At 50.9% G+C, this 26,645-nt stretch overlaps 1 protein-coding gene across 3 annotated transcripts in view; it reads left to right on the forward strand.

Moving 5' to 3' along the window:
• The window catches only part of ZNF516 (zinc finger protein 516), a 100,611-nt gene that overhangs the window by 37,612 nt on the left and 36,354 nt on the right, over positions 1-26,645 (forward strand). For all 3 annotated transcript variants that reach the window (XM_055559011.1, XM_055559010.1, XM_055559012.1), the window contains exon 2: positions 7,047-8,938. In XM_055559011.1, the coding sequence (XP_055414986.1) occupies positions 7,219-8,938 (1,720 nt within the window). In that variant the 5' untranslated portion in view covers positions 7,047-7,218. The remainder of the gene's footprint in view (positions 1-7,046; positions 8,939-26,645) is intronic.

Here is a 26,645-nt window from a genome sequence, read left to right on the forward strand (position 1 = left end):
AGGCCCCCGCCTTGTCCGCTGGAGGGCAGGTGGGCGTCTCTGAGACCCACGGGCCCAGCCCCAGGAGAGGGTGCCCACTGTCACCCCGGAGGCCGCTCTGGGAGTTGTGTGACCTGCCTTCCGGAGCCAGAATACCGTCAGTATCCTGAGCGGCCTGCCTGTCTGCCCCGAGCTGTCTCCTTCGTGAGGGCATCTTACTCTCAGCACCGACTCCTCAGTTTCCACTTTCTCCACCAGCGCCTCCCCAGTGGCCCCCCCGCCGTGAGCCCAGCCCTGTCCTTCCGCCTCCCGGAAGCCCCCCACCCCCAAGGTGACCCCCGGAGAGGAAGGGAGGGGAGACCACAGGGCGTCTGCAGCCCAGCTGGTTCTTAGCGTCACAACGTGGTTAACCCGGACTGAAGGGACTTGGTTTGCAGCAGCTGGAGCCGCAGCTTTGCCTCTGTCCACATAGCAGCCCAGACCCAGGACAGGAAGTGCCCTTCTTCCTGCAGCTCCAGGTCTGGAGTCTGGTTTGAGTCCCTTGAAAGAAACGCTCATCTTTTCCCCACCCCCACCCCCAAACTTGAAACTTTTTATTTCGCATGGGGTTATAGCCTATTCGAAGCTTCCAAGATGGCGCTAGTGGTAAATAACCTGCTTGGCAGTGTAGGAGACTTAAGATTTGAGTTCGATCCCTGGGTCGGGAAGATCCCCTGGAGGAGGGCATGGCAACCCACTCCAGTATTCTTGCCTGGAGAATCCACATGGTCATAAGAACCTGGTGGGCTACAGTCCATAAGACTGCAGAGAGTCAAACACAACAAGCGATTTAGCATGCATGCGTGGGTAGCCAATTAACAACCTTGTGGTAGTTTCAAGTGAACAGTGAAGGGACTCAGCCGCACATATACATGTACCCATTCTCCCCCAAACCCCCTTCCCACCCAGGCTGGCACATAACATCGAACAGAGTTCCGTGTTGCATGGGTCTCTGATTCTTTTCTCAGGATGGGACCTGGATAGAACAGATTTTGATGGTTTTGGGAGAAATGAATACAAAGCTTTGTGTTGGTGAACTTCACAGAGCAGAAAATGGCGACATTTCCTGTTGAGTCAGGGCTGAGCTTACTGTGTGAGAATATAGGACATTCTGCCTTCTCCCCTGACAGTGCTGCACTGAACCGGTCAGAAGGTGACTGTTTAGGGAAGAGAAACCTCAGCCGCCTTGCCAGATTTTTGCCCTGGGACGTGATGGGAGGGTCTTCCTGAGCGCCCACATCCTCGTGCCTGACTTTGCCCTGTTGGCACAGAGGCTGCACCCCACGGAAGTTTGGGGGCGTCCCTTGAGCATCAGCAAGCAGCCTCCTAAAGTAAATGCTGCCTTCACTTTAAAGTTTCATATTATTCACATGATTTTTTTTCCTTTGAGTTTTGAATACTAGAATTTAACAAAAGGTAATTTTCCCAAAGTGCATTGCTTAGAGACCCCTGCGATTCCTGGGGGCCTGGAGAGGGAGAGGGGAGACAGGTGAGGGGGAGGGCCCACCCGCTCCACCCAGCTGCCCCAGAGCAACTCTGTTTCCCATTGTGTTACTTAACCAGAGTTGCAAGGAGTTATTATTTTTTTTAACTTCTTTTGTGAAAACTATCCAAAACTCCATAAAAATGGACAGAGTAAGGGAAGAGCATCTATACACCCACCATCCAGCCCAAGCACTTGTTAATGGTTTGACGTATTTGCCTGCTCCTCTCTTTTGTAACCCACCTCCAAAATATTTGATTATACACCCCGCAAAGCTAGAAATGTTCTCCTGTATTACTGACCTAACAGAACAGTAATTCTCAAATATAGTCTAATATCCCATACTGTATGGGGCCTGGATGGAGCCAGAGCAGGTTGGATCCTGTGCACTGTGGACAATTATAGCTGTTGGGGGAACACTGTGTAATTGTATTTAATGACCTCTGCAACAAACCCTCCAGGGTCCAGTGAAGACACAGGGGTTACTGTTTAGCCATTTCCATCCTAGCTTCCTAAACTTTCATTTCCCCCTTTTGAACCAAACAGTGTCACTGTCAGGGACTCAGTATCTTTGCGTGCTGCACTGCCATTTCATTAATTTATTTAATGATTATTAATAACAACACCTACTATATGTTGACCATGTATTATGTGCTAAACATTGCACCTTGCCTGCATTTATCCTCACAAAAATAATGCAGTTCACATCACTATCATTTACACTTAAAAAAATGAAAAAATGGACCAGGGATTTAAAAGACTGAGACACTCGCTCCCGGTCACACGGCTGATCCCAGGGAGTGGCAGAACTGGGTTTGGATCTTGGGTAGCCCAACCTCAGAGCTCATGGTCTAGACTACCTGTTATGGTGCTGTGATGCCCGCTGCCTGCTTATCTCCGCTCTGGCATCAGGATTCAGTGGTACTTGGCGAACTGGCCTTCTCACTGTAGGATGCCTAACCCACGAGTGACCCGTTAAAGAAGCTGTTACAGAACCATGTCCAGACAGGCACTGGAATTCGTCCAGGGCTGGCGAGGGGGGGAGAAGCAACGTGGGTCTGACCTGGTCACAGGGCCAAAAGGGGTCAGGATGGTGCGGAGAGACCACACCTGAGAAAGTGGGCAGTGCGTAGGACCCGCACGCCTGAGGGCTCAGAGGCGGGAGTGAGCAGGTGTGCAGCGGGGTGTGGGGCAGGCACTATCACTGGCTGAGAGCCCAGGGACCCCAGCGATGGGGGTTCAGGCCTTTAGGAGCCCACTGGGGGGAGTCTGGGCCTCATTTTCCTGGTGTGAAAAGCCTGCAATGAGCTGAAGTCTGAGAGAGGGCCCCAGCTGGGAGGCCCACGTGGGTGTGAGAGGAAGGCAGGCGTGTGGGTTTAGGTGTGAAACAGAGGTCCAGCCCACAGGATGTTGGGGTCACTCCTGGCTGGGGGCGAGGGGCGAGGGGCTCGTTCTGAAGGCCCGTTGAGCCCACAGCCCCCTGCTCCCAGGCTGCCCGGGCTTCCTGGGCAGGTCGTCGCTGCCCTCCCTGCCCCGTGGCTGCCGTGTGGCTCCGTGTTCCTTTCCGACATCTGGGACCTGCAAAGGCAAGCCTGTTGCTTGGTTACCCGTGCGCGTAGGTCCCCAACGTGGCCTGGCACCCAGTCGGCCGTCAGGGACTGTGATGAAACCCTCGCTAAGTTGCCCGACGACCGCGCAGTGGGGATTCCACCGGCGGAGCGGTTCCTGGACGGGGGTGGGACGCAGACCGTGGTCGTGTGTTGGTTCTAACAGGTCTGACAGCTCGGTGGTCACAGGGAGTTTCCTCCTGGTGTGTGTCCTGGGTCCCTGCCTGCAGGGCTTGTTCAGAAAGGCCTTGCTGTCGGCAGGGGAGTGGGGGGGGCTCGCTGGGTCCCGGAGCCTGTTCTCAGGGTCGCCGGGGGCCCTGCAGGAAGTGACTTCTCCGCGTGGTGTCTGGTCCAAGACTCAGTTCCCAGGGTCCTCACTTACAGGAGTGATTTATTCGCTGAAACATTTACCCACAGATTAAACGTATCCCAGCTCCAGTGTCAGCAGTCTTGAGAAAGTCCACGTATTTCATTTGTGCTGTGCAGGTGTGAGAAGAGAGTCTCTCTAAGGCGTGGCAGTGCCTCACATATATTCATTCTGACCTGCTGCTTTGCTGTTTGTGCCTTCACAGGATCATTTCTTAAAGTTTAGCGACGTGTTTTATTTCCAAGATGTTGATATTTTTGCCCTCTTTTAAAACCCTCCCCCATCCCCATGATATGCATTTTTAAGTTATGAATAGAGTTATATTTTCTTTAATAAATATTTTACTTTTTATTATTGTAGTTATCAAATAATATTGTTATTGTTGTTTTGTTCCTAAGTCGTGTCCAACTCTTTTACGATCCCATGAACTGTAGCCCGCCAGCCCCTCTATCCCTGGGATTTCCCCCCTAGAATACTGGATTGGGTTGCCAGTTCCTCCTCTAGGGCATCTTCCTGACCCAGAGATTGAACCCTAGTCTCCTGCATGGCAGGTGGATTCTTTACCACTGAGTCACTTGGGAAATAATATAAACCATAAAATAATATAGGTGTATATAAATACAAATATTTATATAAATATAAAATTGCCTAACCTTTTCAAAAAGAAACTTACGTAAGGCATTTTTAAAAAGTAGCTTCAAACTATTTGTTACATTCCTTTGAGAAACACACACACACACACACACACATAAACGGAATGATGCACTGGAAATCTATTTTAAAACCCTAATCAGCAAGCCATTTTCATGCCTAAACAATTAAATTACAGGCTTGTCTGGCAAGTTCCCAGGCAAGTTCCCAATTACAGCCTTGGAAAAACTTTGTAACACAACAACAAAAGTGGTTCTTTATGGGCCAAATGTGACTCCGATGGGGCTGTGCTTCATGTGTGTATGTACATGGGTCGTGTATCAGCTAAAACACACGTAACATGCATGTTCTCTGCCCTCTTCCTAACGTTTGTGTTGTTAGAAGTATGGAAGGTCTGAGTAAAAAGCTCACATTTAGTGACGCGCTTTATAAGGCTAGTTATCTTAGGTTAAAGTGTTTTAGGAAAAGTTGAAGCACCAAGTCGCACATGGTGTGCGTTTGCCTGAGAGAGTGTAATAGCGGCTGTTTAGTACCTGGATGTATTTGCTGAAAACTTCTCTCAAAGGGCAGTGTTTGGAGGAGGACCGCTCACCACCAGAGCAGGGTTTGAGAAACCATCTGAGACCCTCAGGCTCACGGAGGCTGGGGATGGCTCAGTCGCTCAGTGGTGTCTGACTCTTTGTGATCCCATAGACTACAGCCTGCCAGGCTCCTCTGTCCATGGGATTCTCCAGGCAAGAATACTGGAGTGGGGTGCCATTTCCTCCTCCAGGGGATCTTCCCGATGCAGGGATCAAACCTGAGTCTCTTACATCTCCTGCATCGGCAGGCAGATTCTTTACCACTAGTGCCACCTGGGAAGCCCAGTGCTATGGAATATGGGGCCAATAAGGTCCTCCTGAATCTTCTAACTGGGGCTGCCGCCCATGTGCATTTTTACATTGGAAGTCCTGACAACACCATTCTTTTCTTTTGTGGAAAAGAAGTGATGACCCGTCTTAAGCAGCGATTTTTGCTTGCAGCTAAAAACGATCGTGCAGATTATTGATTGGGCCACTGACTAAGGAAAGCCAGTTGTGGGAAATTCCATTTTGACTCTTTCTTTAAACGTTTGCAAGAAACTTTGTGAGTCAACCGTGGGCTTCAGGAAGGGGGTCACTTAGTGGTGGAGCCAGTTTTGTTAACGTTATGATTTCCTTAACGATAATGGTGTTCTGAGCTTAAGTGGTCATTACTCTTATGGTGTTTTTCCATTTTCTCCCTCCAAATATTTTTAAGTTCTTTAAAAAGACATCCCAGGTCATTCTCAGAGGGACAGCAGGGCTTAGTGTTGAATGATGGGGGTGGGCAGAGAAGTGGAAAACAAAAGAGAAAGAAGAGCTTACTGTGCTGGTTCACGGGCACCATGGACACCCTGCCTAAGACTTTTCCTGTAAATTGCAGGACCCTGCTGCCTTTCGCATGAAGCTTTTAAGCTAGTTTTTCAGGAAGCCCAGATAAGAAATGAAAAGTATATTCTCTAGCATTGGGTTTCTAGAGTGGAAGCATCTAGTCTTTGGCTGGGAGGTTGGGGGTGTTGGGGAATCAGAAACTAAACATCAAGGCTGTAATAAGGAAACAAAATGTGGATTTCTCTGGCAGCAAAGGTGGCAGCATTATGCCCCCCCCCCCCCCATGGAAAGGAGGACAGTCCAGCCGCATCCTTGGGATCCAGGTGAGCCTGGATGCTGGCTGGGACCACCTGAGCCGCCTCTCCTGCCTCTGCTAGAATGGATGGGGCTGCGCTTACAGTCAGTCCTCTTTGCTCTGTGGCCAGCTGGGAGGCTCCTGGTAGTAGAAGCGAGGCCCCAGTGGGCAGGTGTCTCACTGTCTGTGACTGTTGGCTTGGCCTGTGCCCGGGGGTCTGAGTGGCCCTCAGAAGCTGTGCTTTGCAGGGGGTTTCCTCATGTCCTTTCCCGATTCTCAGCACCTGACAGGTGAGGGCATGCCCAGATGGGAAGGACATCTCCTGAAATTCACGCCCTGGAAACAGGAGTCAGCTCTAGGGTGAGTTCTGCCCACACCTGAACAGCAAGGTTGGGGTCTCTGTGCAGAATCCCGAGAGCAGCCTCTTGGCTCTGAGAGCATTTCACTTTCTGTGGCCCCAGTCTGCAGGGAGGAGCAGAGAGGGAAGGAACACTGGCTACAGAAGGAGTGTTTGGAGATTGGAACAATTCTTACCCCTTGAAATTTTCATTTAATTTCCAGGTGCATTCATAGGTTGCCTTTTACGATCCCTAATCAGCTGAGTTTTTCTTGTTCCATGAGTCTTGTCTTTGTGCCTGGGTTTCAGATGTTTAGTTCTCAGGAATTGGAGGTTCTGATATTTAACATCCTTTATGGACCAACTTGGGGCTTCCCAGGTGGTGCTAGTGGTAAAAAACTTGCCTGCCAATGCAGAAGATGTAAGAGACATGGGCTCCATCCTTGGGTGGGGAAGATCCCCTGGAGGAGGGCATAGCAACCCACTGCAGTATCCTTGTCTGGAGAGTTGCATGGACAGAGGAGCCTGGCAGGGTACAGTCCAGGGAGTCGCAAAGAGTCCGACACTACTGAAGCGGCTTAGCACCCACGCACGCACGCAGGGACGGATATCTATGACGATAAATGACTTTAGCACGCAGTCAACTACAATGATTTATTTTAACGATTTAGCACACAGTTATTACCAGTCATTGATTGTTTAGTGACTGATCTTTTAAAGGAAACAGCTGTTCGTTGGTCGGTTTAAACTTTGCTGGATGCTTCTTTTCTTTAAATAGGCCAGGAATGGGATTCAGAACGAGCAGTGTGTAGACGTTATATATCCGCGGACGTTATGGGGCCGCTGTTCCCGCGGGGAAGCCTGGTTCCTAAGGCCTTTGTGTCTTTTCTGTTCCAGGTGCTCGCCGCCAGCGCCATGCTCTCCAGGTAGGACACGCCCGCCTGCGGGGCAGGCGCACCTCTGCAGCGGGGCAGCGGGAAGCATCTTCTCGCCTGAACATGGAGAGATAAGGCGCCCTCCGGCAGGCAGGCCCGCGTGACCAGGAGCTGTGCCCGCCGCGGCCGTCGAGATGGAGCACTCCGAGGCGGAGCTGAGAGGGGGCCGCAGCCCGTCCAGGGCCAGCCGGAGCCCTGAGGCGGACGGGGACAGGGCGCTGAGCCACAGCTGCTGTATCTGCGGCAAGACCTTCCCCTTCCAGAGCTCGCTGTCCCAGCACATGCGCAAGCACACGGGCGAGAAGCCCTACAAGTGCCCCTACTGCGACCACCGCGCCGCGCAGAAGGGCAACCTCAAGATCCACATCCGCGGGCACCGCGCGGGCACGCTAACCCAGGGCCGCGAGCCTGAGGCGGCTGAGACGCGCGTGTCTGAGGGGCTCGGCGGTTGCACCAGCCCCACCAAGAGCACGTCGGCCTGCAACCGCATCCTGAATGGCGCCACGCAGGCGGACACCGGCAAGATTCTGCTGCGCAGCACGCGGAAGGAGGCAGAGGGCGTGGCGGCGGGGCAGTGCGCCTTCTGCAAGAGCAGGTTCGAGCGCAAGAAGGACCTCGCGCAGCACGTGCAGCAGGCGCACAAGCCCTTCACGTGCCGCCTGTGCAGCTACGCCACCCTGCGTGAGGAGGCCCTGCTCAGCCACGTGGAGAAGGATCACATCGCGGCGCAGGGACCGCGCGGAGACGCCTTCGCCGAGAACGGCAAGCCGGAGCTGCCGCCTGGCGAGTTCCCCTGCGAGGTGTGCGGCCAGGCCTTCAGCCAGACCTGGTTCTTGAAGGCGCACATGAAGAAGCACAGGGGCTCCTTCGACCACGGCTGCCACATCTGCGGCCGGAGATTCAAGGAGCCGTGGTTCCTGAAAAACCACATGAAGGCACACGGCCCGAAGGCGGGGAGCAAAAACAGGCCCCGGAGCGAGCTGGAGCCCGTGGCCACCATCAACGACGTGGTGCAGGAAGAGGTGATTGTGGCCGGCCTGAGCCTCTATGAAGTCTGCACCAAGTGTGGGAACCTGTTTACGAACCTGGACAGCTTGAACGCGCACAACGCCATCCACCGCCGGGTGGAGGCCGGCCAACCACGGGCCGCCGTCGGGGAGGGCTCAGCGCCCGGCCCCGCCGATTCCCAGCAGCTCTTCCTTCAGTGCCTGAACCTGCGCCCGGCGGCCGGCACGCCCGCCCGCGGGCAGACCGGGCGGCGCGTGGCCGAGCTGGACCCGGTCAACAGCTACCAGGCCTGGCAGCTGGCCACCCGGGGCAAGGTGGCTGAGCCGGCCGAGTACCTCAAGTACGCGGCGTGGGACGAGGCGCTGGCCGGGGACGTGGCCTTCGACAAAGAGCGACGCGAGTTCATCCTGGTGAGCCAGGAGAAGCGCAAGCGCGAGCCTGAGCCGGGTGCACAGGGCCCCCCGCGCAAGAGGGCAGGCGCACCCGGGGACCCCGTGCCTGGGCCCCCGGATCCCCGGCCCGCCGCACGCCCCAGCCGCCGCGCCGCCGTCCCTGCCGGCCACGGCAAGTCGTCCGAGTGCTTCGAGTGCGGCAAGATCTTCCGCACGTACCACCAGATGGTGCTGCACTCGCGAGTGCACCGCCGCGCGCGCCGCGACCGGGAGCGCGACGGCCCCGGGGACCGTGCACCGCGTGCCCGCTGCGGCTCTCTCAGCGAGGGCGACTCGGCCTCGCAGCCCAGCAGCCCTGGGTCGGGCTGCGCCGCCGCCGACTCCCCGGGCTCGGGCCTCGCTGATGAGGCTGCCGATGAGAGCGGAGAGGAGGCCCCGGCTCATCCCACAGCAGGTGAGTGCGTGCGCCCGGGTGGCCCAGGTCCCAGTAGCCCTGCGTCCGGGTTTCCCTTGCCCTGGTATCTCACGTCCAGGTGGTTTGGGCTCAGGTAGCCCTGTAGCTGGGTCGCCCTATACCCAAGTGGCCCGCGTCCAGGAAACCTTTGCCCGGGTTCTCATGCTCAGGTGATCCAGGCTCACTCAGGTTATCTTGGACGCGGATGGCCCTGTGCCTAGGTACCGTTGAGCTGGGGAATTCCAGATCCAGCAGACTGCTGCTGCAGGGCGCAGGCATCATTAATGCCCAGGCAGTTAAGGTCAGGTAGCCTTGCCCCCAGGTGGCCCAACATCCTTGGTGCTCAGATAGCCTCATCCTTCGGTGGCCCTACCCCCAGGTAACTCTGTGCTTGCTACCTTTTCCCAGGTATTCCAGGCTCGGGTAGTCCTGACTCAGGTGCCCCTGCACTCAGAGAGTCTGTACCCAATGTGTACTTGGAGCGTGGGCTGGTGGGTCCAGACCCAGGCCCCTGGCAGCTCCACTTGAGGCTCCTGTTTGCTGACTACCTATAGTGTTTGCATAAATCAACCCTGGCTGTTGAGGTCATGGTCTCTTTGGAGCATCAGATATTTCTGAGTGAAGACCGGGTGATGGAGCCCCTCCGAGGTGGGCCCTTCTCTTCGCACCATCAGCTGGGGCACACACGCTTTCCTCTGCTTCTCTCCTTGCACCAGACAGCTGAGTGAAAGAGGACCTTCATATTGTGTGCAGTTATAATTAATCTCCTCGGATTCCAGTAACCCTGTGGGTTTAGAGATGGCTAATTGGAACCAGATTACTTTCCAAGTTGCAGCTATGTAAATATTTAAAGATGCTTAGCCAACTTTATTCCCACCATGTTTCTATTTTTTAATAAATTTTATACATTTTGGTATTTTCTTCATTAATTTTTGTCTTGGGTCATTCCTTTAAATGGAGGTGATGTTTTAGTTACAAGCTTGTAACTTTCTCCCCATAGCCAGGAATGTTTTCCTTTCTCCCTGAAAATTGGTTTGACTGGATGTTACTTTTAGGGAAAGATTGGCGATGATGGAAATCCCAGTGCTTCAGCTTGGTGTTTTGTATTCTGTAGTGAGGAAAACCGCCCCTGTGCACCTCTTTAAAACAACACATGAGTGTATGTCATTTTCCCCGTACTGAAAATGAAGCTAGTTCTCTTGAACAGAGTTTAATTATTACAGGTCTGGACAATGTATTGTGTGAGCGTCTGGTACACTCAAGTATACGCAGAATCAGTAGAAGTGTAGTAAAAAGTTTCTCTGATCCTGCAGGGCAGTCTATACTGAATCTGCACACGTGTACATGTCCATAAATGAAACATAGCACATTATGCATCAGCTCGTATTTTGCATTTCATTTCTTAGTCATTCACCCGTGGGAGGAAGCAAGATAATATCCCTTTCTCTGAAACTGTACTTTGCATTCTGGGAGATCGTCTGGATTCTAACAGCAGTTGATCATGTATGACCTGGGGAACCCAATTGTGACCCCGGGTGGCATGTTTGAGGACTAATTTTTGTTTTTCCTTTTTAAAAATGTTGACAACTTTAGATTTTACTGGTCACATACCAGTAACACTGTGTCTACTTTTTGGAGCACATTTGGATAAAATGCTAAGCTGGTAATAATTTTTTGTAACTTTGAAGACAAATATTTTTAATATTTGGAAAAGCTGTCCTTCACCTCATCTATTATGATAGATGTGAGATGCCCAGTAATAAGCAAATTCAGCAGTGCCTTTAAAGTCAAGATGTGGGAAAGATCAAATTATATTCACTGTAAGTTGAAATTTACTCTGTTTTTTTCCCTCAGGTTCATTAAATTTTAGAGGTTATCATTTACTTCTTAATGAGATTATATGTGTTTTCTCTATATGTAATCTACTTTTTGAGAAATTTGGTGCCTCTGATGCTTCCATAGCAAGATTATATATAGTAGTGAATTTTGCAAGTTGACAACAGAATATTATAGCTTGTTGAGGGACTAGAAAATTTTATGTTATGACAATGGTGTAAAATGTTGAACATTGTAGGTCGCACAGGTCATTTTTTGTAGCCCCAAAGGACAGTATCTTTCCTCCTAAAGATACCAATTTTATATCATAGCAGGCCTTTAATATTCTTCTTGTTCAGTTGCTCAGTCGTGTCTGACTTTGCAGCCTCATGGACTGCAGCACACCAGGCTTCCCTGTCCTTCACTATTTCTTAGGTCAGTGATGCCATCGCACCATCTCATCCTCTGTCACCCTCTTTTACTCCTGCCCTCAATCTTTCCCAGCATCAGATAGCTTTTGCCAGTGAGTTAGTTCTTCACATCAGGTGGCCCAAGTATTGGAGTTTGAGCTTCAGCATCATTCCTTCCAATGAATATTCAGGGTTGATTTCCTTTAGGATTGATCTCCTTGCTGTCCAAGGGACTCTAAAGTGTCTTCTCCAGCACCATGGTTCGAAAACATCAGTTCTTCGGCGCTCAGCCTTCTTTATGGTTGAACTCTCACTTCTGTACATGACTACTGGAAAAACCATAGCTTTGACTCTATGGACCTTTGTTGAGAAAGTTATGTTTCTGCTTTTAATACTGCCTAGGTTTGTCACAGCTTTTCTTCCAAGGAGCAAGTGTCTTTAGCTGGTGTTAGATCTCAGATCTCAGATGCCCCTTATGGAGAGAGGAGTGTTACATGGATTTATGACTCACAAAACAGTTTCATTGGCCGGGATTGGCGAGAACTTGGAAACAACCATTAATACTTGGGAAAAGCAAATGGGTGCTTGGAATCCTCTATTTTGATCTGCAGTGAACCTTTCTTTTGTTTAAAAAAATGCATTCATCTTTGGAAAATATTTGCCTTTCTTATCACTGAAAGATGACTTATATCTTCAAACATTGAAATGACTTTAAATTCTCATAGAACCTGGGTGGAATGACTGGTTAAAATTATGAAAGGAAACACATAGGAATTGAGTCATAGAAAGATCAGACTGGTTCTCATGGACGTGAGTTCACCTGTGGTGGCAGAGTTGACATCAGAATTCAGATTTTTGTGACCTTTCCAGTAAATTCCCATCATGCCATAATTTCCTCCAAAGATTTTTGACATCCAGGAGTGGGTTTGAACGCTGCTTCTGAATCTGGAGACAATTCGCATGATCAGATTAATTGAAAGAAACTTTTTTTTTATGAAACATTCTTTGTTGAGTGTTGCCGCCTCCTACTTTGGAAAGCGCTGATTGTCACATTACCTGTATTTCCACATAAGACTGAGTCACTGCAGCCCTCATTAAGGACTTAAAATAGTCTAAGAGCAAAGCTGTGAATAAAACTCAATAATTTAAAATGTGTTAGTGAGCTGGATTTAAGTCTCCATTGAGAAAGTGACTTGACACCGATGGAAAGTACACTTCTGGAGTTCACAAAAATTAGTCCTTTTAATTCGGGAAGAGGAGCCTTGAAAGGGCATAAAACTGAAATTAGAAAAACTAATATTTTCAACCACAGAGTAGAGTGCTCACAAGTCATCACTGTGGACTGGTGAACAGACCAAAGAGGAATTCTGCTCAGAAAGCATTGGAATAGGTGGCTTCCATGACAGTCCAGTGGTTAAGACCCGGCACTTCCACTCCCACATGCCTCGTGGTGCCGCTTGGAGAAAGAATTGAAATCACGAGAGTGCTGGGATGACTTAGGAGTGATGGAAGCCCTCTGAGTGTGTCTTGAAGGACTCTCTTCATGAGCTCACTGTCCTCTAAGACATGGCGCCCGGGGCAAGCCTGGCCTCATGCTGGGGGCCCTGACTTGATGCAAAACCCATTCCCACTGGGTATCTCCATACCGTTTCTGCTAACACTTAGGTGATTGATTACCCCAGGTATTTTTGTTGTTGTTGTTAAAGTATAATGGCTTTACAATATTATATTAGTTTCAAGTGTATGACATAGTGATTCAATATTTTTATAGATATATTGCAGTTAAAGTTATTACAAAGTAATGACTGTTTCCCTGTATTGGATAATATATCCTTGTTTTGACTATCTTCTGTTATTCTAACTTCTTCTATCACATCAAATCCATAATCCACTGAGCCCAACCTCTCTCTGTATCTTTGGATGATGGCTGTAACGTAATTGATAGTAAAACCCCAAGTTTTGAAATTGCAGATAATGAAATTGCAAATATTTGACTGTTTCTAACTGACAAATCATGACTCAACTTTCATAGAATGGAAAGTTCTGTGAACAATGACACAGTATTATATGTAGTTGGAAGAATTAAGGAGAGAGTTTTCAGGATTAAAAAGTACAGTCAAGGGAAGAAAAGACCATCAGAAAGAGGAAGTTATTTATTTCAGAAAGCCTCCATTTTTCTGATATTTCTTCATTTGCTTCCTCCAGTCTAACACTTTGGGACGTTACAGCTCATCTTTTTCCTGTTGTAACTGCAAGAAGGGCCACAGTGTTCTGGTTGTAAAATGTTGGTGGAGCATGTGCTCTGAGCCCGACCGCTCGTCCACATTGGTGTATGGGTGGGTGAGGCCGGCCAAGCCGTGGTCACCCAGCTTCCAGAAGGGTTAACTGGCTAGTCTCCTCTTTTTTTTTTTCCATAGAGTGTGGGCAGTCATTAGAGCAGTTTAGGGAGGAAACATTGCTACGTGTCCTCCCATTGTGCCGGGATTTGGGGGGACTCTAGAGGACAGTAGTCCCAGTGTGGAGTGTAGGGTGGGCCAGGGGGAGGCGTTTACCGGCAGCTGGGCCTGCTGGCGTGGGAGGCTTTTGTTGTTACTTAGCGCTTACTTTGGACAGAGCAGGAGGGGCTCTGGGCATGGATGCTCCCCACTGTCTTTCTGTCTGGATCCATGTCGCGGTGTGTTCTGAGCCAGGGAGCTGGGCCCCACTTGCAGACCTACCTGGTTCCCATCTCTGGTGCTCAGTGACCGGGAAGGACTTCTGTCCCTACGCAAGGCTTCATCAGTGCCTCCCCCACTCAAGAAGCTAAAAATGATACCACAAGAAAGGGGCTGGAGGCAAGGAGGAGAGACCATAAATACAGTGGAAGGATGGGAAACAGGATGTGTGTAACTGGCTTGGGTAGCTCAGCGGGTAAAGAATCTGCCTGCGATGAAGAGACCCAGGGTTCAATCCCTGGGTTGGGAAGATCCCCTGGAGAAGGAAATGGCAACCCATTCCAGTGTTCTTGCCTGGAGAAACCCGTGGATGGAGGAGCCTGGCAGGTTATCGTCCCCGAGGTCATGAGAGTGGGACACGACTGAGTGACTGAACCACCAGCACCACCTCTGGGGTGGCAGGCGCATCCAGGCACAGTCGTGTGCCTGAGACGAAGCCCCACTCCCCGGGGCCCTGGGCTGGGGCAGGAGTGAACCTGGGACCCCGGGCGGTGTCCGTCCTGCGTGGTCCTGGGACCCCGTTAAACGGGAGCCCGCGGGATGGGTCCGAGTGAGACCAGGAGGTCGGCTCCCCTCGGCCACGGTTCCCGCTGGCACGCCGGGCCGTTTCCCATCCCTGGCGGCCTCGGCACCTTGGGCGATGAGAACCTGATAACCGCACGTGCGGGTCAGTCAGCCGCTGCGGCAGTGCCCGGCCGCGATGCTGGCCCCGGGCCAGGCCCTAGGGCTGGGGTGCTCCCTGCACCATGCCCGCGAGCGCCGGAGCACAGCCCCGGGGTGGGGGCCCAACGGGAGGAGACTCGGGACAGCAGAGGGAGGAAGGGAGAGCAGGTTGATCCCAGACCACAGAGGAGGGGCTGCGAATGCAGGCGGATGCCTCTGAGCTAGACACGAGGGCGACCGCCCCGCTTCGTCTTTCCTGCTGGACGAAACACCAAGGTATTTACTTAGGTGGGAGTAAAGCGAGAGTTGTAAACCCTCCTATCAAATCCTTATTCAGTAGAAAGATATACTGAAGTTCTTTAAGAAAAATATCCAGATGCACTTGACAGCCAACCGCAGAATGCCCTGTGGTTCAGTCAGCATCTTAGCAACCAGGAGCAACGCATGCAGACACTGGTAATTATTCACCGGCCCTGCAGTCCCCTGGTAGGCCTGGGAATTATCACAGCAAGAGTGAGTTACGATGGGAATAGAGCCTCAGAAGTGTGTTTTATTCTATTCTAATTCTTCAAACACTGATCATCTGTGCATGGCGTGCGTGTTCATATTTGCTTGATCACCATGCTGTGTCCTCTGACCTTCCAGAATGAATGAATTACACTGTGAGACATATCAGACTCTGGAGATGATGCTCTGAGCTTTTCTCTTGATGCTGAGGCACCCACGTGGGATGCATGGTCCTCGGGCTGTGAAGCGGACGCCGTGCAAACACTGTGCCTTCTTAGCAGGATCCAAATGCTTCTTTGTTGTCTGTCTCTGTCTCCATTTCTCTCTTTCACACAAGATGTGCTGTGCTCTGCTAGATCGCTTTAGGACTGTCCAGCTCTGTGCAACCCTGTGGACTGTAGCCCGCCAGGCTCTTCTGTGTATGGGATTTTCCAGGCAAGAATATGGCGTGGGTTGGCATTGCCCTCTCCAGGGGATCTTCCTGACCCAAGGATCAAATCCCTGTTTCTTATGTCTCCGGCATTGAAAGATGGATTCTTTATCACTAGCACTACCTGGGAAGCCCTTCACACAAGACAGAATCGTAGAATCTAGAGCTGGAGGGAACTGGGGAATAGTGGTCTGTCCCCTGTTTTAACAGAGAGGAAACCAAGGCACAGGGGGATCCTCGTGGCTTGCCCAGCGTCTTCAGGCCTCCAGGCTGCGGTTCTCCTTGTGCATGAAGTAGCGGTGTGTCTTCACCCTTCAGCCACTGGGGGTCCGGCTTCCTGGGCTGAACGCGGGGGCCAGAACCCGCCCCCTGCGGGGTTGTTCCTGCCGTATTCCTTGCGGTGCCCAGCTCCGCCTGGCGTCCTGTCCACACGGCTCTTGTTGGTGCCAGAGTTAGAACCAGAACCGACGTCCACAGGGTCCGACTCCCAGCCTGGGAGAGGATGTCTGTCTTGGCTTGTCCCTTGAGGGGCAGAAGCCTGTGGTCCTAGATACACGGTCCTAGAAAAACGCACTGAAGTTCAGGCCCCGCCCGGGGCTCCAGATCCACAGTCTCCACGGCCACCGGCCCCGAAGGCAGCCAAGATGGAGTGGAGGCTGAGCTCTGCAGTCCTCTCTGGCCCTCATTGGGGTGGGCACACCGGCTCCATCCTGTCTCCAGGAGGCTGCTTGTGGGCAACATCGAGTGGGTGTTCTCTGGAGGAGAAATTAATGATATTCCTGGATGCCAATGAAAAATGCATGCCCTGTGTCCATAGAGGCTTACTTGATGTGACGCCTATTCAGTCTGTCCTGTCTCTGCGTTTCCTAAAGTCCGTCATCCCCCGTTGTCCTGCTGGCTGTCGGCTTCCCCTGTGCGCTGTGGTGCTGCTGGCTTTGATTTTCGGCTCCTCCCCTGTGGTCCTCTTGTCACAAAGAGGAGCCTGGTCTCCTCCAGTTCAGACAGGAGCTTGTAACTTGACGTGAAGTGTGAGCCCCCTCTTTGTAGATGTTACCCCTCTGTGTGCATACATACATGCTCGGTCACTTTGATCACGTCTGACTCTGTGTGACCCTGTGAACTGTAACCCGCCAGGCTCCTCCGTCCACGGGATTTCCCAGGCAAGAATACTGGAGTGGGTTGCCATGCCCTCCTCCAGGGGATCTTCCTGACCCAGGGATTGAACTGATGTCTCCTGCATCTCCTGCATTGCAGGCGGATTCTTTACTACTGAGCCACTGGGGAAGCCCATTACCCCTCTGTAGTAGAAACAAGTGAGTTTGGGTCTGTCACCCCAGACCCCTGAGATGTGGCCTTCTGTGGGAAGAGTTGGATTGAACTGATTTTGCTTCTGAACCAACTGATTTTGCTGGTCGGCAGGGGGTGTCCCGGGCAGCTCTGCAGGAGGATGACCTTGGGCTGCGGAAGCGGGGTCACACCTGGTGAGCTGGGGTGTCCACTCCACTGACACCTGTCTTTCTGGGGGAATCGTCAGGGTGCAGATGGTGAGAGGCTGCGAGGACCCAGTACCTTTGCCCCTGGCCCTGGGGTCTTTGCTGCTGAGAAGAGCAGTCCTTTTCTGCTTCCACCGTGGCCAAGCCCACTGGGAGTCTGAGGTTCACGGTCCTCGCCTGTGACCTCAGAAGCAGACCCACCTGGAGCCCAGGCGACCCCTTCTTTCAGGATGTACTGTCCTTCCGAGGCACTCTGGCCCAGCCAGCTTCGTACCGAGGGTGCTATTTGATTTGTATCACCCTTGGTCTGTGTGTTCATCGTGGGCAGTGAATCATTTATATCTGAGATTCTCTTTAGTCAAGTATTTAGGTTTTGTTTGATAAGTATGTTTGTTGTGTACATGTCTCTGGCACAGGTTCTTAAATTTTCATTCGTAACTTTGGTTCAGTTTTTTTTTTTTTTTAATTTCTTAATTTTCTGTGCACAGATCCTAATCCAAGACTGGTTTTTGTGAAACCTTTGCAGGCTCCTGATACGATCCAGTATTTGCATGCACAGTTTGCATACTTTGCATATTAAAACAGATGTCGTTTCAGATCTGTATTTTATTAGAATTGAAAAAGCTTGGGATAGTCTTCTCTGGATTGAAGGTTAGAAGGTCAGACTTGCTTTACTGGAATTTTACCTGGACCTGTGTGTGCGGTCACTGTACTCATGTCCACTCAAAGGATGCCTCCTCTTCTGCTTTGTTTATGAAGGCAGCTGTTGATCTGAGAGCAGTGTCTTCACAGATGAGGAAGACATTCAGGCTAACTACTAGCTGCCAAGTATGTTCTCCTAACAATGTACCAGATTTGAGTATTACTCACGCTCTTTTTGCGAACTCCAGACTTTAGGCCCTGTGGATAAACTGAGTTCCAGTTTTACTCTGACTACACTTTTCATTTTTCAGTCTAATTGGTTACCGAAATATACCATCTAAAAGGGTAGCCCAGTGGGACCCTCTGATGACGGGTTGACTGTCCTGGAGAAGATGGTGTATGTGGCTGGCCCTAACGTCCGAAGCCTGCTGGGAACTGCGGCTTCCTCCCCAGAATCCTGCAGGCAGGTTGTCCTGCAGACGAACGGGCAGTTCACTGATGGGCTGGACCGCTGGAGAATGCCATTTTGGATGTGGGAATGATGACTTCTGGATGCTATAATTGCTTCCATTCAAGGCTTGTCTGTGATGCTCTTGGCTTTTAAAAAACAGATTTCTGCAGCATTCGTGAGATATGATTTACACAGGTTATTCTGGCGTAGGACTTGAAATGTACAGTAGTGGGGGTGGATCAAACGTTTTCGTCTTTAAGAAATAGAATTTGGGGCTGTTTTTTTTAAAAAATGGTGAAATTTGGTAGGGTAGGGCCATGAAGTTAAAAACAGGCATTAAACCTTTAAAAGCTCTTTTTCTTGTAAAGCTCCTTGGCTGATAGAGAAGTGTTGTTACTGGCCGCACAGTGCAGTTCAGGGTGTCACCGGAGGTGGCTGACAGAGCTCCTGAATTCCAGCTGCGAGGAAAGGGGTTGCACAGTCCTTGACTTGGGAATTTTGTAAACTCTGAACACAAAGTTCTGGACAGGTGGTGTGTAACACCAAGGAGAGAAAGAGTCTCTGCAGTTTCCATGGTGACAGCCTACTCACCACTTAGAAACAAATTCTTGCTACTGATCACAAAAGGGCCCTGGGCTTGCACATGAGTGGGGAAGAGAGAAAGCTACCCCCAGAGCTGCCTCCCGAGCTGGAAAGCACCAGGTGGATGCAGGGTTCCTGTATCCATTTTAAATATCCAGACTTCTTTCCCACTCTGGATCAGAGTTCCTTGGGTTTTTCTTCCTTGAGTTCAAGATCCTTTTCTCTGGGTTTGAAGGTCTGGTGTGTTGGGGGCGCTGTTTTGGAAGCTTGTAGGTTTTGGAGCAGCCGCACACGAGGACACCTCCCAGAGCAGGTGTGGGGAAGGCGGGGGAGGGGCTGGTCTTCCCTCCGTCCAGGGGTCCAGCATCAGCCTCGCCCACCCCGCTGCCCACCGGTCACCATCTCCCCCCATCCTGCTCAGCCCCTTTGCCCTCCCTCTGGCCCCTTTTCTATCCGAGGGCAAAGGGAGGGGACAGGATACCGGGTCACACTCAGTGCCCAGTGTGCAGGGCGAGGCATGGTGTTGGGGCGCGGGGGGCTCGGGTGATGGTCCGTCCAGCCGCAGAGCCTCCTGTGCCTGTTGTTTCTCTGTGACCCGAGGCCAGGGACTGGCTGCGGCCAGTGCGCCCGGAACAGATCGCTGCGACTCTGCCGTTGTCATTCCCACAAGCCTGCTCTGGGGAACCCCCGGCCCCTCCGCCCGGGCTGCAGGGGAATGTGCCACTTCTCAGCTCCCTCTGATGCCCTCAGTGCAGGGCAGGGCCGTCCAGGGAAAGGTTTACTGTTCAGTGGCTCAGTGGTGTCTGACTCTTTGCGGCCCCATGGACTGCAGCACGCCAGGCTTCCACGTCTTTCTTTATCTCTTCGAGTCTCTCAAATTCATGTCCATCGAGTCGGTGATGCCATCCAACCATCTCATCCTCTGCTGTCCCCTTCTCCTTTTGCCTTCAATCTTTCCCAGCATCAGGGTCTTCTCCAGTGAGTCGCCTCTTCACATCAGGTGGCCGAAGTACTGGAGCTTCAGTTTCAGCATCAGTCCGTCCAGTGAATATTCAGGGGTGACTTCCTTTAAGGGCAAGGTTAGGGTCCCTTTCACTTTTCACTTTCATGCATTGGATAAGAAAATGGCAACCCACTCCAGTGTTCTTGCCTGGAGAATCCCAGGGATGGGGGAGCCTGGTGGGCTGCCTTCTATGGGGTCGCACAGAGTTGGACATGACTGAAGCGACTTAGCAGCAGCAGCAGGGTCCCCCAAAGCTGGTCTTTTGCCTTAGAACTGCTCACCCCCAGCTCCTCTGCCCCCAGATAAGGCAGGGAGGGGCCAAGGCCCCCTGAGTCCAGCCCCACTGCCTCACCTGCACAGGAGGGACCCTTGGAGCCACCGAGGCTCTGAGAGGCCCATCTTGTAGAGACTGGTCATTGGTTAAATGCCGCCCTGTGGTTTGGGTCCCCTGAAGGCAATACCGGCTTCTGCTCTGTCTCCCATGAGTACGTTCCCTCTTCTCACTGAACGAACGATACTGCGTATAGATGAAAAGTAATTTTCTTCATGACATGTGATGCTGGCGTTTACATCACTATAGACACTTTTTTTTTTTTGGACTGAGCGTCTGACTCATACAGTGCTTCCTTTGAAGTCATTCATGTAAATAATATATTTGTTTAGCTTAAAACATGTTAGAGGTTCAGTGCATAAAAAATACAGGATGCCTGGTAGGTTTCACATAAACATCTAATAGCCTTTTTTAGTATAAGTGTGCCCCATGTAACATTTGAGACATAGGCTAAAAGTGACTTGCCTTTGGTCTGCAGTTCAGATTACCTGGCTCCCCTGTGTGTTCCCTGGTTTGTGTCTCTGGGTGAATCTTCTGGCAGGTGGTTATTTCAGGACACCTAGAAAATGCCTGGTCTTGCTTCCTGGCCTTCTTGTTGGCTGACTGAGACCTGTTCAGCAGCTCTGTTCACTACTGGATGGAGATGCTGGAGACCTCATGCTGTGACTGCTGGGATGATAATTAGCTGAGGAATAAAAGGGGACGGCTCTCTGGTGGAGATTCCTTGCTCTCTAGTTTACAGGTATCGGTACTTTGAACATGTGCATCACCTGCATTGAGGGTCAGAACAGTGCTGGTGGAGAAAGAGATTCAGGAGAAGATGAAAATTGCATTTATTCTGTTTGGTGGATGAAAAAAATCTTAGCATTTTCTAACACAGAACGTGTTCCACGCGCTTCCCGGAGTCAGGACCGTGTGACATATTTGAGTGTCCCGTAGAGCGTGCGGCCGCTGTGACCGTGGTGCTTTCTGAAATCCGTCCTAGAGAATAATGCTGCCCTGGCGTGGCTGCTCCAGCATGGATGGCAGTCATCAGAGGGAAGTTCCGTTTCGCCTGGAATTTGGTAGGTGGAGTTTGTTGCTCTCTCATAGGTCCGTGCTGTTCCACAGTGGGGTGTCAGTATTCCATGATGTGTGTAGTATTGGGGTCACAGCTTTGCCCTAACTCTGTGGGACCCTGGTAGATGCCCCCAAGGATCTGGTAGCTTGGTTAGTAAAAGGCCCCATCTAGCCTGAACTGCTGAAACTTACCCTACATGCAAGGGCCCCTCTCCTTAATTCAAAATAAAAAGAGCCCAGGAATCCTGCAGACCATACTCTAAGAAAGCTGTGGGGCATGTACACAACGGAGCCATTAAAAAGAGCGCATCTGAATCAGTTCAATTAGGTGGATGAAACTGGAGCCTATTATACAGAGTGAAGTGAGTCAGAAAGAAAAGCACCAGTATAATATATTAACACACATATATGGAATTTAGAAAGATGGTAACGATGACCCTGTATGCAAGACAGCAAAAGAGATACAGATGTAAAAAACAGACTTTTGGACTCTGCGGGAGAAGGCGAGGGTGGGATAATTCGAGAGAATGGCACTGAAACATGTATATTATCATATGTGAAACAGATCGCCAGTCCAGGTTTGATGCACAAGGCAGGGTGCTCAGGGCCAGTGCATTGGGATGACCCTGAGGGATGGGATAGGGAGGGAGGTGGGAGGGGGGTTCGGGATGGGGGACACGTGTACACCCGTGGCGGATTCATATGGCAAAACCTCTACAATATTGTAAAGTAAATAGCTTCCAATTAAAAAAAAAAAAAGAGCCCCAGGAATACTTCAAACCATACTCTAGACCTAGGCTGCCCAGATGTAGGGACAGGGTCCTGTAATCTCAGTCTGTGATCTGCAGCCTGTCATTTGCACAAAAACAGTCAATAATGACCCAGGACTCACGACCATCCCCCAAAGCAGCATAAGAAATTTGGTTTATTTACTGGGTGTATTTCTTCTGATTCTGATTTTGCCTATGCATGATCTACCCTCGTTCAGTTTTGGTTAAAAAAAAAAAATTCTCTAAATATGGGTGGAGAAAATCTGGCAGATCAGTGTTTTCCTGGGACTCCCGCATCCCTGGTTTGAACCCTTGGAGAATTTCTGATGCCCCTGCCGTAGCTTCCACAGTGCAGATGGACAAGCTCTAGAAGCAGTGGCGCCTTCCTTCCCTCTGACCTCTTCCCTCTGACCTCGGACTGTGCAGAGAGCTCCCGAGTTCATTTTACAAGACTGATCTGTAATTGAAATAGAGAGTTCTGGAATCTGGTGTCGCCTTGAAGCGAGGCCTTCGTGAGTCAGTGAAGGTCCTGACTCCACCTGAGTGGGGTTCGGAGGTGAGCGCTGTCTCCTGCCATCGAGGTCTTGTCCCGTCTCGTTGCTCACTTGGCATCGGAGGCGAGGTCCCGCCAGGCACACCAGGCAAGCGCCTGTGGGAATGCACAGCGAGGCCTGGGCTGCGTGGACCTTTCCCCGAGGAGCTGCAGAGCTACAGGCTGGACCTCTGCAACTTCTTTTTCCCACCTGTAAAGGGGAGGGGGGGCGTTGTCTTCCTCCTGAGGACCCTTCCCTTGGAAAGATGCAGTGAAGCCCTGCATGGACTCCTGTGATTGCCAACCTTACGGGAGGGGCTGCCTGCTGCCCAACAGACTCCCGCCACCTCTGAGCTCACAAGTGGAAGCCTCCAGACGCACTCAGCACAGGGTTTCCATGCCAACGCCAGGCGGCAAGGTGATGCAACTTTTAGTGGTAGGATTACAAGTGGTTCTGAGAGGACCTGTTGGCTTCTTTCATTAGCTAAAACTCAACCAGCCAATCACAAACATAGGTTTTCTTTGTGTATCTTAAAGATTTGTGCAGAGGAGAATTAATGCTAGACAGTTTTATTTTTCCATTTTGTCCTGTTTTATAATCTGAAATTCCTTCTCTCCTTCACTGCCTGTCATTTAAACTGTTTCTCTTGTCCTTTCGTTGGTGGAACTGGGAAAACACTCCTTTCCCGTCTCCCCAGGATCACCTTGCTCATCCTCCTTGACCTCCCTGATGGGGTCCGTGTGCAGAAGTGTGTATGGTCCATGATTCCTTTGCATTTAGTGTGTGGTCATCTCCTGTCCTCCCTTCCCCGTAAACACAGAGGCTCTTCTCCTATAGCCTTAGGACTGCCTCATACTTAGTTCTTTTAGTTGGAGACCATACTCGATTACCATTGCAGTCACTGCATGTATGATCCCTCGGTTTCCAGAATGTTCGTCCCCAGCCTCATGGTCTCAGGGACAGCCTGCTTGTGTCTGATCCCCACCATCCACCTGTGTCCACTGCGGGGCCCTGGGAGCTGAGTGGCAGAGAAAAGTGAGTGTCAGCCACTCAGTCGTGTGCAACTCTCTGCCACCCCGTGGACTGTAGCCCGCCAGGCTGCTCTGTCCATGGGATTCTCCAGGCAAGAGTACTGGAGTGGGTGGCCATTTCCTCCTCCAGGGGATCTTCCGGACCTGGGGGCTGGACCTGGGTCTCCTGCATTGCAGGTGGGTTCTTCACCGTCTGAGCCGTGGGGCAGGGTGGCGGGAAGACGTGTGCTTCACCCTCAGCTCTTGCCGGGGCAGTCCTGAGCCCTGCGCCTGGACGTGCAGCCCTGCAAGGGGCAAACACGCGGGGGCTGGGACAGTGCTGCCCGCGCTTCTCTCCGCGACCTGTCACCTTAGCCTCGCCTTAGGGCAGATCCTCCACGTCTGCAGCCAGCAGCTCTGACTTATGAGTTCCAGTCAGCCACCAAAGACCAGGTCGGCCTTATTCGCGTGTACAGCAACTCGGCTAAATTTGGCTGGTTTTTATGATAAATTGCTTGAGTGGCCATAATTTTATTTAAAATGGAAATAATGATCATTGGTTGTCTGGTGCCTTAATCAATATTAATATTAAATAAAAGGAAGCTCTGCCTCAAAATGGCCAGAGTTACACAGTTTGACCCACGTGCGAAGCAGAAAGACCCACAATGGCTTGAGTGCCAGTCCCACCTGCGGACTCAGTTCTACAGAACCGTCTTCAGAAACTCCTTTTACCTTTGAAATACAGAATCTGTGGCACAGTGTCTCTACTTTTTTTTTTTAACTGTAAGTAAAATCAGAGAACTGTGAAGTGTCTGACTCTGTGACCCCATGCGCTGCAGCATGCCAGGCTTCCCTGTCCTTCACTGTCTCCTGGAGCTTGCTCAAACTCATGTCCACTGAGTCACTGATGCCATCCAACCATCTCATCCTCTGTTGCCCCTTCTCCTGCCTTCAACCTTTCCTAGCATTTATTTAAATACTTTAAATATTTATGGATTATGCATTTATTTAAATACTTAAACAAAGTGTGTGTTAGGTAAATGGATGCATTGCTCACACATCTCCTTGGTAAAGACAGAAAGCCCTGAATGTTTCCACGCTAGTTGAAAGCAGAAAAGTGTTCAGATTTTGAAGGTCCAGAATTCCTGGAGTTGTTCCCGATAGCTCTGATATCCACGTCTTCACGGGTTAATACAATTTTGAAAGAGCAGAGAGGATCGTGGAGTAAAACATTTAAGGCTGAAGCCGTGCGTGCAGGTCTCTGCCCTTGCCGGGGACAGGGCGAGCCTGTCCTTTGAAGCTGGGAGGCAGGGACCAGATGAACCACTGGGTAAGTTGCAGAGTGGAAGCACTCGGAGTTCAAAGGCATCGCACGGAGACCCGTTGCCAAGTTTCATTTCAGAACCCTACAGCAGTCCTCAAATGGCCGCAAGCTGAGAAGCACTGTGAAAATCTGTTTATTTCTCAGTATCCCAGGCTGCCCTGACCCTGTGTTCTCCAGGTTATTTATGGAGGTCTTTGGGGCCACGCTGGCCAAAGATGAGAGCGGCTGGACCTCCCTGCCTCATCCTTCTCTCCTCTGTGCTTGCTGATTAACAGCGGCTGAAACTGGAGGTTGATCTGGAGGAGGGAGAATGGAGAAGCAGAGTTCTTGTTCCTGTCTCTAGGATCAGGTTGGGATGGAGGCAGTGTTTAAGATGGAATTGTGTATCTTCAAACATATTTTTTTGCCAATGATGAAGACTCTCCCAAGTTTTCCTCCCTACGAATCTGGCAGCCATGGTCTCCACTGTGGAGGTTCAGTGTCTAGTCGTACGTGCGTGCTGAGTCACGTCCAACCCTCTGCTACTCCTTTGTCCATGGGATTCTCCAGGCAAGAATACTGGGTTGCAGGCCCTGCTCCAGGGGATCTTCATGACCCAGGAACGGAACCCACGTCTCTTGTGTCTCCTGCACTGGCAGGCGGGTTCTTCACCACTAGTGCCACCTGGAGAGACCTGCTGCTGGGCTCAGGGAGCTCCCCGGCTCCACTGGAAGAGGGGGTGCCGCGCGGCTTGTGTGGTGTGGCACCCAGGGGACCCTTCTCCCTGTGGAGCTGGCCACCTCCAGCGGGGCTTTCATCAAATGGCTCAGCGCCGCGTGGTTTTCGTCCCTGGGTTTTGCTTGTCTTTCCTGGGAGCCTGGCCTTGCCTCTCAGACGCAGTGATTCAGCGAGTGGTGTGGGAAGTTGGTCTTTCCGTCTGTACATCTAGTGTGGGAGGATTGTGGCAGGCGCAGCTCACTCTGCTCGGGTCAGTTAGTGACGGGCCTCCAGGTATCGAGAAGGCTGCTAACAGCGTGTTGACTCCTTTGCCAACACGTATCATTTCATTTGAATAAAGGATTCAAAGCCAGGCTCACTCTGTTTAGTGGGAACAGGAATGGCAGGTGCCCGTTTGTATCATCCTTCTCGTGACCCGTCATTAACAAAATTAAGACCGTCATTTAGGAACAAAGCTAGAATTCTCTGGCTTATTTTACCTTTCCCATGGTTAAATGATTCTAAGCCAGTTTGGCAAGATGAAGAATGCTTTAACAAGCTTCAGTGCTAATGGAGTGGCCTTTTGTGGGTTGATGATAGTCTTAAGAAAACCTAAAAAAAAAGGAAGCTTGGACTGACAATTCTGAATAGGTTGGAATCTGTAATACGCTGTGGCTCAGATGTCAAGCTTTGAGAGTCACCAGCCCCAGGAAGGCTGTCGGGCGTCTGCCTCGCCCCCCCGGCTGCAGTGGGTACCCTGCCCAAAGCCGTGCCTCTCATCAGCTGACTCCTGAAGCCTCACATTAAACACAAGGGATGCGGACACCTGAATGAGGACGATCATAGCTGGTGTGCCAGCTTTACATAAGATTATTTTTTTCAATGAAATCTTACTTAAGTGCGTGCTCATGTGCTATTCATGAAAAAAAGGAAAATGCCCTGTTTCAGAAGAAATAAGGTTTTTTCCCAGAGTGGGATTTTGAGCCGTCAGTGAGTAATGCTGAAAGCCAAACAGTAATAAATGACGTATTTACTCACGTACTTAGCAGTGTACACATGTACACTGTATATGTAAGCCTACATGTATATATGTACATGTATATATAAGCCTTTCCGGCTCTGGCAGAAGTACCGTTGTAAACTGCATTTGTTCAGAGTGAGGGCAAAGGATCAGGTGGCTTTGGTGGCATCAGTTTCTCCAAAGCATCTTTTTGTTTCAAATGTTTAATTTTTTAAAAAAAAAGGTTACATAAAATTCCTTAAGCTACTTGGTA

The sequence above is a fragment of the Bubalus kerabau genome, chromosome 21 (genome assembly GCF_029407905.1).
Source record: "Bubalus kerabau isolate K-KA32 ecotype Philippines breed swamp buffalo chromosome 21, PCC_UOA_SB_1v2, whole genome shotgun sequence".
Classification (NCBI taxonomy): Eukaryota; Metazoa; Chordata; class Mammalia; order Artiodactyla; family Bovidae; genus Bubalus; species Bubalus kerabau.